The sequence below is a fragment of the Carettochelys insculpta genome, chromosome 1 (assembly GCF_033958435.1).
Source record: "Carettochelys insculpta isolate YL-2023 chromosome 1, ASM3395843v1, whole genome shotgun sequence".
In the NCBI taxonomy this organism is placed as follows: domain Eukaryota; kingdom Metazoa; phylum Chordata; order Testudines; family Carettochelyidae; genus Carettochelys; species Carettochelys insculpta.
The window spans coordinates 243,322,296-243,337,982 of record NC_134137.1 but is presented as its reverse complement, the minus strand read 5'-3'; the positions used below and the strand labels follow the sequence as shown (position 1 = coordinate 243,337,982).

The 15,687-nt window shown below is 43.4% G+C and overlaps 1 protein-coding gene across 2 annotated transcripts in view; it reads right to left on the bottom strand.

Annotated features, from left to right (window-relative positions):
- Positions 1-6,453: 6,453 nt before the first annotated feature.
- Positions 6,454-15,687, bottom strand: part of LRP6 (LDL receptor related protein 6) — a 191,193-nt gene continuing 181,959 nt past the window's right edge. For both annotated transcript variants that reach the window (XM_075003269.1, XM_075003277.1), the window contains exon 23: positions 6,454-12,529. In XM_075003269.1, coding sequence (XP_074859370.1) covers positions 12,238-12,529 — 292 coding nt within the window. In that variant the 3' untranslated portion in view covers positions 6,454-12,237. The remainder of the gene's footprint in view (positions 12,530-15,687) is intronic.

The following is a 15,687-nucleotide window of genomic DNA, read 5'->3' as shown; positions in this document are numbered from 1 at the left end:
ATCCACTACCATAGCTGCACTTTAAACACATGCAGTAAAGTATGGAAGGGGAAAGTAAGGCACGGGACAATGAAATGACTATAGACCAACTATAGATCACACCACAGAAACTGTCAATCTGGAATCAATCCCTGCAACAAACCTTGGTGCCAACTCTGCTCACATATCCACACAGGTGATGGTATCACAGGTCATAACCACATCACCAGGGGCTCGTTCACCTGCACATCTACTAATATATGCCATCATGTGCCAGCAATGCCCCACTGCAATTTACATTGGCAAACTGGACAGTCTCTACGTGAAAGAATAAATGGACATATATCAGACATCAGGAACGGTAACATAAAAAAAAAACCCTCCTTGGACACCCAGTAACAGATTTAAAAGGAGCAGTCCTGCAACAAAAAAGACTTCAAAACCAGACTCCTAAGAGAAACTGCAGAACTTCAATTCATTTGCAAATTAGACTCCATCAACCAAGGGTTGAACAGAGACCAGGAGTGGCTGGCCAATTACAAAAGCACTTTCTCCTCTCCTGATGTTCACACCTCCACATTAGCTACTGATAATGGGCCACATCCTCTGTGACTGAGCTGACCTTGTCAACTCTCAAAGAGGTAGCCATGTTAGTCTCTGTCTTCAAGAACAACAAGAAGTCCTGTGGCACCTTATAGACTAACAGATATTTTGGAGCATAAGCTTTCATGGGCAAAGACCCGCTTCATCAGATGCATGAGTGGGAGGGGGGTTCAGAGAGGTATTTAAAGAGTGGGGTCCTGGCCCTCCTCTTGACTAGGACTCCCTCCTTTTCATGAGCCTATATATTTAGGCCCTCCTCTGGAACCCTCACTCATGCACCTGATGGAGTGGGTCTTTGCCCATGAAAGCTTATGCTCCAAAATATCTGTTAGCGTATAAGGTGTCACAGGACTTCTTGGTTTTGAAGATACACACTAACTCAGCTACCCCTCTGATACTTGCCCAATTTCGTACAACGACCTTATGGTGGAGCCATTGGCCTGAATCAATATCTCCTGAATCTCCCAGCTGAGCACCCTGTCCGTTACGCTATGATCCTCCCCTACCTTCCTCATCTGCCTTTCACTTACTCCATCACACTCTTCTCCGAACCCCTCCACTTGCCTGTCTCATTGCTAGAAACCAGTAGTTTGTACTGGTGCTCAAGACTGTGCATCCACTTCATCCTGAGCTGAATTTCTGCCTTAGCTCCTGTTACGTTTCTCTCCTTGGTCAGCTAACATTACCTTCTTCATGCCCACCCTGCCACTCCTGTCCTGTTTTCTACCATCCTGCCCACTCTACGCCTTGCTGTGCCATATTGTGTAGGAAGTAAATAACTAAAGGAAATCAGGTTTTGCCTTTTATGAGTAGCTGGGAGGACTCATTAGTAAAACCCTTAGTCTCTCTCACCCTACCCCTCTCCTCGATACTTGTTACTCTGACTTCCTGTAGCACAGATAAAACTAGACGAAGTTCTTTGGGGCAGAACCCAAGTGTCTTGTGACAGCGAGTACACCAGTGGCTGCTGCCAGGAGAGTAAATCAGGAACTAAAGTGGACTTGGCCTAGGGCAATGAGGTGGGGGTGGGGGCAGGGTTCCACCACTGAAAAGGGGAGAACTGAGTGACGGTGCTTATTGGTTTGCGGGGCAGTGTTCCAACCCTGTTGGTAAATGGGTGGAGGGGGTGCACCCATCCCCACCCCAACTCTAAGATCCTTCCCAGATGGCAAGCAGGGGATCCAGTTCTACTGCAATGCAGCTGGTGGGAACGCAGCTGAATCAGAATCAGAGCCCACTATGGGGCTTTCCAGCTCAGTTTACCTTCTTCTGAGTTGGAGTCTGTAGTGATCCAACCTTCCTCCCCCTCCAGCAGATTTGGGAAGACTATATTCAGCGCTACCACAGATGCCTCCTGTGCACGGGCGGGGAAGGCAGGCATCCTATGCAGAGGCCCGCAGCTGGTAAGCTGTAGCAGCTTGGTTTTAAAGTCCCTCAGTCCAAGCTGGCTGCACAGGAAAAGCCACCCACATAGAGGAGCACATTTGTGTTAGAAATGCACAAAGTGTGATTCAAAACAAGCTTTAGATTCAAACTCTGAGCTGTCTTTTACCTCACCAATTGGGCACACTGATTTCCAGGTCAACTCCTGCCAGCTAGGAACAGAATTTACCTGCTGAATCTGAAACAGGTTCAACCAGTTCAACAGCAACTGTACAAGACATCAGGATTTCATGTGTCCATCTTAATGAAACATTGACAAGCCTGGTGGATCCCAAAATCTCACCTCTTCCCCTTTCAAAGTTCCCTCTTGCATTGTCTGCCCCACCCTTTCACCAGAAACCTCCCACCAGACAGCATTCAGTGCGCTCCCCTCAGCCCTCTGACATAAGGTCAGTTGCAGCATTCCAGCACACGTGGTCACCTCAGCTAGGTGGGATGCAAGACTCATGATTGAGCTAAGGAAATGGATCCATTTCCGGCTCCCCCGGGGGAAACTCTTAGGGAAAGCAGGAATGTTTCTGGAAGTTAGTTGATTAACCTGCCAGCCTTAGTGAGCATGGTTTTATCAGTCCTGCTATACTTTTGGAGGCTGTTATAACTGATACAATGAAGAGCCAGGGCAGGGCTGAGGCAGATCCACAAGGTACCTGGAGCTGCATGTGGCTCTTTAAGGACATCTTTGTGGCTGCTTGATGCGAAGTAAAACAAAGCAACCAACCAACCCCCTTTCTGATTATTTGATAAACAGTGAACATCGAAAAGTCCAAATCTGAACAACTCATCTCTAAATAGCAAATGATATGCAATCTCCAGACCTTGTACAGTAAGGTCTCCGAGTACATGAGGGTCACGTTCCATGCTCCCTTGTGTAAACCCGGATTTCATGCAAGTTGAGCTTCAGCTTCTTCCCCAGCAGAACACATGTTCTGCAGTTGGGGAAGAGCAGAAAGGTAAGTCCTGGGCTGGGAGGTGGTAGTTGGGGAGGGTTAAGTCTCATTGTGGGTTGGGGCTGTGGGAAGCAGGCAGGGGGTGCTAAGCCTAGGGTGGGTTAGGGCTGCAGGGGGCCAAGGTGTTGAGCTGGAACCACAGCCATGTCTGGATGGTGAGCTGGTTGGGGTCGGGGGGGGGGGGCGGGGGTTTGCACCAGAGCCATGTAGGGCGGGGGGGCCAGCAGGCGGCTTGTGAGCCGGAGGAGGGGGTCACACTGGAGCTGCGCAGAGTGGTGGGGGCAGGCGGACAGCTAGCTTGTGAGGTGTTGGGGGGTCACACTGGAGCCAGGGTGGGGAGGGCAGCTTGTGAGCTGGCAGGGGGGTTGCGCCGGAGCCGCATGGGGGTGGCTTGAACCACAGCTGCTTGCAGGTGGTTTAAACCAGGCTGGGGGATGGGGTCAGGGTCAGACATGTAAAAGTGGGGTCGCCTACTCTGAGACCTTACTGCATAACTGCCCCTAACATCCTCCAGAGAGATAGAAGGCTTGGGAGTGAGAGTCAGGAAGACAGCAGTACAAACACATGGGAAGCGTGAGGAAAGAGAATACATAAAAGGTTTGTGAACATCAAATCATTGCGTGTGGGCTGTTCTTAAAACAGAGGTTACAGAAAGTGTGGTTTGACGTTTATTAAGGACCGGCGCGTATTCACATGCATTGCGGCTCGAACGATTGAGCTTTTCACAAAATTGGAAAAAATGGCTCTTCTTGCTCTTTTGGTTGCTGACCCCTGAGCTAGTCTGTTGGCTTGCAATCGTTTTGCTTAGAACTCACCTCAAGAAGTGGCAGAGGACAGCTTAAAAAGAAAGCAGCTCAGAAACGGCCCAGAGGAGAAACATCAGTTATGTGGGAAACTGCAGCCTCTCATGCCCCCTTGTCTTGTTTCCCTGTAAGAAATTAATTTTGGAAAAGCAGCTGCCATTGTGCAAAGCACAGCGCAACTGTTGCGTATCATAGCATAGCTCCGGGCTAACACGTTCCAAGGATACCAGCATGTTATAAACATTCTTCCATCACCCCGCAATACCACTGACTCAGCACAAGGGGCTGTCACTCTGCAGAGGGAAGAGAAGGCCCAGTCTCCCCTCAGGCTGTAATAGTGATTTACTAGTCACCAGAGAGAGAGAAGCACAACATCCATCCTACTCCAGAGACCAATGGTGCAGGTGCCAGAGCACAGAAATTTGTTATATAACTCCCCCAAACATAAAGCTGCGCACAGTCTTCACCAAGGAGGTACCAATGTTTTATAAATACCTATTTTCACAGTGTTCCTGAAAGACTGGTAAATATTATCCCCATGTCACAAATGGGGGAAGAGAGAACATAAGAACATAAGAATGGCCATACTGGGTCAGACCAAAGGTCCATCAAGCCCAGCATCCCATCTGCCGACGGTGGCCAATGCCAGGTGCCCCAGAGAAGGAGAACAGAAGACAAGTGATTTATCTCCTGCCATCCATCTCCTGCCCTTGTTATGAAGGCTAGGGCACCATACTTTATCCCTGGCTAATAGCCATTTATGGACCTGACCTGCAAAAATTTATCACCTGGACACCCAGTAACAGATTTAAAAGGAGCAGTCCTGCAACAAAAAAGACTTCAAAACCAGACTCCTAAGGGAAACTGCACAACAAATGGACGACGACGACTCTGGAGTCCTGCAATGGCTACTTCCACATGAGTCCCACTAAGCCACACGGCCACTTCTTGCTGGACATGGAGGGTTGGGAAGGGAATTTCAAAGCTGGGTTTCACAAGCCTGTGACATGACTGTCTGTCCCCTCTGCAGTCCTCTTTAAACTTCCTTCTTTCACCTGGCAGTAATAGTTCTTCGCTTTGTTCTACAATTAATAGTAACATACAGTGCTTTTTTCGTGCCAATACTTGCAAGTACTGAGTACCAGCATGTTCACAGCCCCAGCCATGGGATTGGCTGGGGGGTGGGGGTGGGCAGGGAGCTGGCTGAGTACTGGCACCCCCCACCCTTTTTTTTTTTTTAAAAAAGCCAAAGAAAGGCACTGGTAACGTAGAAAGCCTGCCCATGTCTCTGATCCTGTGAACATTTACATATGTGTTTAACGTCAAGAAAGAATACCTTCCAGAAAACATATACAAACTAGCTCAGCTGGAACCACTGGGTGAAATTCTAGTGCCTGTGTTAGGCAGGAGGCCTGACTCCATGGTCATAGCCACATCTGCTTGCCTTAAGATCCATGAGCTCTTAGCACAAGTAGTCCCCTGGAAAAGAGAATCAGGATGTTCCGGTGGTTCAGTGTTAGCTTAGTTCAGCAATCAAAACAGCAAAAGCAGACTTTTTTTTTTTTTTTTTAACTTCAGTAAAAAAAACTCAATTTCAGAGCCACAGTGCATGTGAACATGAGATGGATCTCAATGTCAAATCATACTTTTTGTATCCCCTATTTTCACACCAGCACACACACAGCGAGTTGTGATGTGAAACATGTTGACTGCAGGACGGTCACAAACCTTTCACATATTGTCTCAAGATCACACTTTTTTTTTTTTATTGTTGTTGGCAAATTTCTCATTGCAAATGAGACACAAAGAGCCCAGCCAAACTCGATATAAATACAAAGGACTGGGTCCATTTAGTTTGAAATTCTCTGGATTTCATCTTTGATTTTCTCTTCTCTGAAGCAATTCCAACCCCGCTTTAATTATGCCAATTTTATTTCATGTTTAATTTCGGTTTTCCTTCCTAAAATGGATGTTGACCTTTGCAGGGGTGCTGTAAGTTTCCTTTTCAAAAAATCAAGACTTTACTGGCAGCACAATCAAAACACAGGTACAGTATCATATCCCACAATGTACTGCACATATTAAAGGGAGATTTATCCAACCTTTTGAGACCACATTGTTCATTTTGGGGCTTTCGGACTTCACCATTTATTGAAAATAATCAGAAGGGTGGTTTTTTTGTTTGCTTTTACTTTGCAGTTATAGTGTTGGGAGCCATAAAGTTATCCTTAAAGAGCTGCATGCTGTTCCGGAGCTGCAGGTCAGGAACCATTGGCCCAGGACTTCCTATGTTAAATTGGGCAAGTCTCACTGTGCCTTGGTTTCTCATCTGTACAATGAAGGTATTAGTACTAATTTGCCTCAGTGCTGTGAAGATGTATACACTAAACATTGTGAGGTCATCCATATTGTGGTAGCATGGATGTTAAGTGGGGAAGGAGGAGGACAAAGAATAGGTAAGTACCTGAGAGAGAGAGAAACAGTCTGCTGTGGAAGTCAGTAGGACATTTTCCTGTCACTGTAATTCTGTGTGTAAGCTTTAAATTAAGCATTGGCATTTGCAAAATCTGAGCCTGCATCAGAGACATTCTGACATTCAGTGGAAGCTGAACTTACCTGAGAATTCCTTCCCCTTCTTGCACACAATGCAGCAAAACAGAAGTTACTCTTTTTTCCACTCTTAATTTTATTATAAAAATCAACATCTCATTTGTTACAACTCAGTTTATAGTAATAATTGAAAAGGGGTTTTTGTACAAGGTTTATATACAGCTTAAAAGTCAAGCACTTTATTTTACACATACACAAAAAGTTAGTGAGTGAGTGGATAGGGCTGACCAAATGTTGGTCATTACAATATAAATACATCCTCGCAAAGCACCATCGTACCAAAGTCGATGAACAAGAGACACCAGCTGGCTTTAAGACAATGACAAACAGTGATTAAAGCTTACCAAAAAAAAGAATAAAAACAAATAAAAATAAAAAAAGATTAAAAATCTGAAAGCAGCACCAGATCCTTCACTTGCAAATAAGGCTAGTTCACCTTAGGTCTGGTGGTATCCTCTTTACAAAAGAGTCTTTCATTCTCACTTATTGGCTTAACTGTTTGGCTCGAGGCTACACCTGACTTAATGAGTCTTTCAGGTTTTCCTAACTTGACAGATGCGGCACGGTGCAGGACAGCACTTGAACAATACCACCCTGACACTGTACTTTAAAGGTAACCTCCAGATGGAACCTTCTTTGCCAATTGTGCCCCCTAAAACTCTGGAGCTGTATTTCCCAACTCCAATTAATTTTCCTTTAGCAACACTCCAAACCCATCAAAGACATCTTCCCTTAAATTACTGAAGAGATTTGCCCAATATTCCACAATTTCTGATAGCATTTTGAACTATTACTGCTTAAACAAAAGTTGGAATATGGTGTGCCTGCCTTGCACGTACCAGCTACAGAACTACTGCCAATTAATTTTCTTGATGCACATTCAACATGGCAAATAAATTGAAGCTTACATTTAAAATGAAATCCTCTCCAAAGCAAGAAAATTCCAGGGTTAGAAAAGCTGCGGTGGACAGTAATATAAATTGCATTCAATAATCAGTAACATATGTACTGATTCTTTCTGGTAGAAGCAAAAGGTAATCCACTGTTTGCTTGGCATATCCAGAAGACAGATTCTGCCCATCCCTACACCATGCGATTCTAACATGTAGGCTGTTACTTTCCATATGCCATTTTTAACTGAACTCACCCAAGCATTTCATAGTTTTAGCATTTACTTCTAAAATGGGGAAATTTAAAATTCATTCAGATAGTGCCTGTCAACTTGAGAAGACTGGAAATATACATTAAAGTTGCCTTTGAATAAAATTTGGATAGATTGGACATATTCAAAGAAGTAGGGTGACCACATCTCCCTGTCCCCAAAAAGGGACAGGGAGATATGGGAGTAGGGGTGGCTCCTCCATGCCCCAGGGAGCCAGGAAGCAGGCAGCAGCCACCCAGTGCTCCCAGGGAGCCCTGGGGAAGAGGCAGCCACCGGCCCTCCCCCAACACTCCTTGGGGAGCTGACAGCTGCCCATGCTGCCCCCAGTTCCCTGAGACTGGGGGAAGTGACTCCTGCCAGCAGCTGTGCCTGTGCAGCTAGCTGCTGGCGGAAAAGGTCAGCAGGGGAGGGCCCAAATACGGGACAATTAATCACTTTTAAAAAAATAAGTCAGGATGCCTTTTTGGTGTCTCAAATAATATGGGACAGACGGTAACCCTACAAAGAAAAGAGGAAACATAGGCCATAAACAGAGCTCAGTTTGGGAGTGTAATTCATGTCGGGGAGTACGGCTAGAAAGCATTCATAGTACAGGTAGATGTACAGCTTGGAGACCAGATCATCACCAAAGCCCAACAATGCCAGAAATGAGAAATTCTGCATTCCCTTTCAAGCACCAGAAATGGAGCCTAAGATCTGCTGGCACCAAGCAGCTTAATGATACTTTCATATATCAGTAAACTAGATCTGACACAGACTGGTTTCCGCGTAGTTGTAAAATGCACAGAAAATACTTATAAATTTGCATTAATTATCAATTATGTGAATATATCACATAATGGATTTTTTTCTTTTTGTCAAGTGTGACAGAGCATTAGTTTCTTGTGGCTACAGTAGAAAATTTTCTGTAGTATATTTAATAAATGCAATAAAAACTAGGCCATGAGACAATACTACAAGCTGCCACTACCTGTTTTCAGTGTGGCAGGGTGACCCTGTTGGATTATTAGTTATTACCATTATTGGTGGGAGTGGGAAAGGAGAAAAATCACTGGCTCTCACAATCAGGCATCTGCTTATTAGCAAAGCTCTGTGTGCATGTTATGTTTGAGATTTAGAACATGGGAAACTGTATGTTACAGTTCCCATAGCAAATCTAATCCATTGTTATAAATTCTGCATTACCAAATTTCAGATACTACCTTAGTGTGTATATAGGTAGGCAGCTTGGCTGAATTTTGGATTCATGGACATTTTAAAATGCTAACATTAGGAAACAATTAAAAAGTTCCATTAATGTAGGTCTTTGCATATTAAATCTCCTGGCTTTAAGACAAATGAAGAACCCCTATACATGTTCCTTTTAATGTGCAACATGATATGGCAGGAATACATTGGGGGAACAACAATATCCACATTTACTGAAATGTGTTCCGGGCTTTTTTTAAAAGCTGTACCTCTTTCTGCTCCCTCCAGTTCAACTATATTACTTTATTTCCACGTGTACAGATATTCTGATAATAGGCAGGAAAAACTACACCTGGGGCACTTAAGTAAAATGTCCCACAGTATCTGGCTCTCAGTCAGAAAGGTACTTGTGTGTGCCTAATTGTAAGCGTGCATGCCCAGGGTGTACTTACATGCATCCTTAAATTTCAGCATGAAGGTATCTAGCTAACTTGGAGCGAATGTGCAGTGGAATTGAAACTTAATTTCTTAGTTAATTTCAAAGCAGTAAAGCATGTGCTCTCTTATAGGGGATAGACACAGCACAAGCTGTGCCTGGTTTGATGGACAAGGGAGAGAGACTGTTCAGTCTGTGTGTCAATCAGTCCTTGTTTTATCCACCAGGAATGTTCCAGTACAAAGGGGCCTGGAATTCCAGCCATCACTGCTGCTAAAGTAGCAGAGGTGGTGGCACCAGCCGGAGCTCTGGGTCCCCTTGAAGAGCCGGGCCCTGGGACAAGTGGCCCCATTATCTCTCCTCCCCTGCCGACATGCCTGAACAGAGCTACTTCTTCTAAAACAAATCTCTCCAGCAGTCAAGTGTAACAAGCATTGCAGAAAATCCTTGTAAAATGGCAGTCTCAAAGGGACAGCGTGACTCTCCAAGGAAGAGGATACCACAGCTTAAGTTGAACCACCTCAGAGTTTTTCAAACAAACAGAAATTGATGCACTGAAGCATTCTGCAAGTAGAGACCACTGACATCACAGTACAAGCTCTTGGACTGAGATATAACAATGCAATATTCTTCTGAGTTCATTAGTGCAAGTTTCCACATGTGAACCCCAGCGGAATGCTGCACATTTTAAAATGTAAACAACGTAGAAGTCTCAATTCTGATCAGCACCCAGCCCCGGCTCACACTCTCCTGCTCTTCCTATAAAGGGACTGCATTTTTATATCTCACAATACCTTCAACATCCATCCTAGAGACTGCAAGCTAGTTTCTTGACCAACAGGAAGAGCCAAAGAAACAGCTACAAAAATTCTCAGGTACCTAGAACAAAGCTCATGTTATTAGCTCAAAAGCCAATGCACCTGACCCAATGGACAATTCCAATAGTGAAGACAATCTAGAATTTCTTAAAAATACTTTGCTACAAAGTTTCAGTTCATGTATCTTCAGTTATTGGAAAGGTACAGTGAGAATTCCCAACTTCATAGTCTCCCTTAGAGCAGAAACCAAGAGAGGCTCCAACAGTCAAAGTTGAAATGCAGCATGGCCGAGAATTGTTCAAAACTTCCTGAAGAGTATTTAAAGGATTTAAAACTAGAATGTTTTTGGCCTGCATGTCTTAGTAGAAACTGACAGTAACAGAGCAATAAACCTCTCTGGCACGTATGAAGTTATAACATCAATGCTGAGCGCCCGTAATTCAAAGCAGGTGTCCCTCAGTATCCTCTGTGACGAGGTAAGGTCTAGGGTCTGTTCTTTGGACCTGCAACTCCCATAAAAAGGTCAATGAGAAGTCAGATTTGTAAAGCCTCCCAAGATCACATTTGCTGTGAGCTCCACTCATTCTGGCTGTTCAATTTAAACACCACACTGGGGTCAGGAAGAGTTAAGATCCTGTATGTTGCCCTTCAATCCATGCAAACTGTTAAAATGAACACACGCTATCCCTTTCTAATTGGAAGGGAGCCAAATAAAGAGATACAAAAATGCAAGATGCTACTATAACATGATTTGGTTAACAATTTCTTAAGATTTGACGTTCACAGTGGTTAATACTAAAGTATGAATCGCACGTCACGCAAGGGAGGTATGTAGAAATCATACTGAGAATATCAGTTTACCTAATGTGAACACAGCATCAACAGTTAACATAGTTGGGGAAACATCTGTAATGATCAAAATTCCATTTCTTATAGATTGTGTCCCAGCCCCCCAATGACAATGTTTAAATGCTTCCTTACTAGGAATTAATATAAATATATATATGTGTGTATGTATATATATATATATATATATATGTACGTATTATATAAATGATTTGTATACTGTGATATTAACTATACACTGAAAATATTGCAAGGATACAGGATTCATTTACAGTAAAACTAGCAATTTATGGTTAAATTTGTAGTTTATAAATATGTTGTCTATGTTATATGTGATACGAAAATATTTGACATTTTGTGGGCAGAAAAAAAAATTTTTAAGGGACTAAAATGATTCAGGTATATTCATATTACCCATGTCAATTACATGAGAACTGGGCTGACCCTCGCACAACATGGAATTCTCTGGTATCAACAGAATGAACAAAACCCTAAACGTAATATGGCCCTGCAATGTAAAGCTAATAAAAATGTAGTGGATTAACTTTCATTTGCCCAATTCTAGAAGCACTTTAAACAAGACAATCTGATTTAACAAAATGGCTCTGGGGAGAAAGCAGATGAGAAGTGGGTAGGCGGAAGCCAAAAAAGTACCCAACAAAATTACTTAATTCCAGCAATGGAGAAAGTTTTAAAATGGGGGATGATACAAATGTAGGCAAAAAACAATGCAGATTCATGTTGATTTTTAAAAAGTGTGTGACAATATATTCTAATATTTCATTATATTTGTACACACACAATACAGTATTGTAACATATAGTCACTGCTATGATTGCTGTATTCCTGTAGAAAACAAAGCCCTTTGTGTATGGTTAGTATCTGTCCTGTGTTTTCTTCAAGTTTCCCTTTCACTGCTGGCCCTCCGTAGCTCATACAGAGGTTATTTGGCTACTTCCAAGTATCTATGGTATGCTGCTCTGAGATGGACTTCTTTATTATTATTTGTAAAACTTTTTTTGGTATTGACAAACCCCACGCTTTGCCTCACTGGACAGTGATGCGTCCTGGTCCTTCTATTTTCTCACATGCTCGGTCACTTCACTGGATTAAGGCATGGTTTTTCGTTCCATTTGCAAAAATAAATTTGTACAAATTTCTATTCTTTTATACAAAAATTTCTTATGGCACAAGCAGCAGATGCTGTTTAAGAAAATATATAAATATCCTTTTCTTCTTCTGTACAAATATCTCCAGTTTTCCCCACCCCATTTAATAGCTTTTAACTGTACACTGTCCTGCCTCATCTGTCTTCAACAGTTCCCCTCCCCCCTCCCCAATACGGACAATTTAGATTTACACTTTTGTATTGGAGGCAGTTAAGGAAAGGGGGGGGCTCCCCTCATGAGGAGTCCGTGCAGGGGGATGGTGGCGGTGGGTAGAGATGATGAGAATAGCTCCGTTCTGTGTATGGGGAGGGCGGACAGCTTTCGTAGTTCTCCTCCGCCGAGAGGTACTGGCTTCGTGGCGTCGGTGGAGGGGGCACAGGCTCGGAATCATAGTTCAAATCACTGGTGTAGCCCTTAGCCACTGCCGTCATGACCCTCCGGCTGGGGGCATAGTCACTGTCACAAACATCCGTGCTGCAGGGCGTGGTGGGAGGTGCAAAATGCCGGTAGCTGTATGGCCTGTAGCTATGGAAGGAAATTCAAAGGAGAGATGTCAGCACTTAATGAGAAACGGAAAGCCAGATACTCAGATATAAGGAGGCAGTTCAGCTGTATTGCTCATGAAGGGAACACTAATTAGCAGAACTGAGATTTTTCAGAGGGCTGGTACCTCCAAATCGAGGCTCCCTAAAAAAACCTGTCCTGGAGACAACAACCCGAAAAGTTTTCAGAATACCTGCACTGGAAAAAGTCAGACTAATTCATTTCACATCAGAAGATGTTTCAATTTTGGGCGGCCTTTCTTCTCTTGCTCTTTTTTTTTTTTTTTTTAAATAAAAGCAAAAGAAACAGAAAGCCAAATTAACAAGTGGACTAATGTGCCTTTAACAAATCCAAGAGGAGGAAGAGGATTGAGGTACAGGTAGTGATGACCCAAGCTTATACTCAGTAGCCTAACGGTGAGAGCAGTCACCAGTTGCGGAAAAGCCAATTGAAGTCAGGTATCCCATCAACTCCTCCTTATTTTTGTCAACAGTGTTTAAGACCCCCAGTGAAGCAAGCCAAAAAAACCTGAAATGTTTTTCAGAAATGTCAAAATCCATAGTTTTGACATGTCAGTTTTTTTTCTTTGACTGAAGCCATTTGCCAAAACCAGTACCAATTTATAATGTTTCAATTGACCTGAGTATGAATTTTTCAGCAAAAAATTACTATCAGAAATATATTGCCCAGTTCTACTAATTAGCCATAACTCTGGGCCAGATATCAAAGACTCAACCAAGATCAAGCAGGTACAAAAGGGATGGGAATTTGGAGGAAAACAGAGTGTGTGGCTTAGTTCTATTTCCACTATCTTCTGCAGATTAATTTAACCCTGGACCACAATCCGCAGCTCATGTGATTTTTACTGCAGCCAGAAAGATCATCATCTCTCTCAACAGCTAACCTGGCTGCAGTTCCCATGTGCTGCTATCAGAACACACGTCTGAGGTGGGTACAAGAAAAAAAAAATCAAGTTGCACATACAGAGAACAACTTCTGTTGCCAAGACACAGGCTGCAGTCGCCACAACGGCCAGCATCTCTGTCCCAAAATTAGATGATAAATTCCTCTAGCTTAGTAGTTTTCAACTCTCCAGACTACTGTATGCCTTTGAACAGTCTGACTTCTTTTGCAGACCCCAAGTTTCACGTCACTTGGAAACAACTTGATTAAAAATCTGACAAAAGTAAAGCATGACAGCACAGTACTACTGAAGAACAGCTTATGTTCTCACTTCGTGCTGGTGCATGTTCTGTAGCTTCTTGTAAAAGCAGGTAAATATCTAGATGAGCTAATGCACCCCCTGGAAGATCTCTGCGTACCCGCAGTGCTGTGGGTACCACTGGTTGAGGACCACTGCTCTAGGTCAGTGTCCGGAAAATAGGAAAGACAAGGTGATCAGAAGCAGCAGTAGGATGTATTTCTGCATTGGACAGAGTTTTAAAACCACCGAATCCCGCACACCACATGCTCAGTATCATTAATGAGATTCAACATCACATCAGCTATCTATGATCAGAGTTACCTATGTGGCTGCCAAGGTTTGATGCTGGTTTGCTTTCTGTGTTGCCAGTCTCTTCCACAGGCTTGTCATAAGGCCAAAAGGGGCCACCATGAACACCCAGTCTGACCTTTGGCAATACACTGGCCCTATCTTTTGAAGATATTTGAGCCCCAATAAGTTCATTATCCACCAGCTCACCAGGAGGAACTTGTTCTTGCTAGAGATACACAGTTCCCTCTGATAGTCAACCAGTGCTGCTTCTTTGCCTGGGGTAGGCTAGGCGGCAAGCACCACAGTGTGGAAAGGTGTCCCTCTTCTTTAGTTTGTGGTAAAAAACCCAATACATTAAAACATTCAACTATGGACATCGAAGAGGATAAACAGCCATATACTGGGGAAGGAGAGTTTGTGCACTCACACTACGTGACATAAAAATAAGGGGCAAACGTTTACAAGTCTATAAACAAACAGTGAAATATGCCATGGTTTAAAGGGGGCAGGGGAGGAAATATATACACACTGAACAGTGAACCTTCCTCTTTAGCATCCACCAGCCCCCCAGTAAAAACAAATGGGAAAATGGTTTACAAAGGATCTATATTTAAATATAAATAAAAAATCTGAAACTCCATTGCAGAATCAGAAATAATTATGCACTAGCTAGGTGATGTACTACATTATCCCTACAACATTAGTCTCTCTCCTTCCTTTCCTAGGCATTGCCTGCCATCTTTCTCAAGCTGCCAAGGTGCCAAACGAATTATTCATGCAAGAAACTTAAAACAGTATTTGATACATACTTCCAGAGTGAATGTCTCCCTCATGGTCTTTTGTTTCACGACTATTTGCGGTTATATTATAATCAACCAGTGGGGCAGCAAGCTTATGTGAAACAGACAAGGTCTGGACAAAAAAACAACGGATGTCCTTCAACGATACACATTTGAGAAGAGTCCTGCTTATACACTTGTTGCATTTTGCCTTAGTTTTTTGGTCCCGATCCTTCAGATACTTATGCACGTGCTCCAGTAGGACCACCTTTTTAGAGCCAACATATTAGGCAGATCAAACCTGGATTAAAGATCTGCCAACAGAATGCGAAAGGCCTTTCACAGCCCAAGGGTGACTTGCTGGAGAAAATAATGATCACCAACACTGATGACCTCATCAATGTCACAAATGAAGATAAGGCCTGCTGCTACAAAACCAAAGGCTCTAAACTTACAACCAACAATTACCACCCAGAAGGGGGGCTGGCAACTTACATCACAGGGGAGATCAACTAATTGGGTATTATTGCCTACAGTGCACAAAGGAACAACTACCATTGCAGTGTGCATTGCCCAGCTGGCCATCCTGAAGGGATATCATCTCCTTGATACACTGGGGGCTCAACCAGATCTGCTGAATACACAGGGCCCTGCTTATGTGTGGGCAACTTTAACAGTCACCACACATAATGAGGCTATACTGCAAACAATCTTCCAGGCAGAGGACTGACACAACAGGTATCAGCAAATTATATGCTTCTCTGTTTTGATGCCAAACAGCCCATCATTTTTCAGTTGGCAAGATGGGGTCTAGGATATTACCCTGTTCTGACATTCAACTCTAAAGATGATACCAGGCACACCAA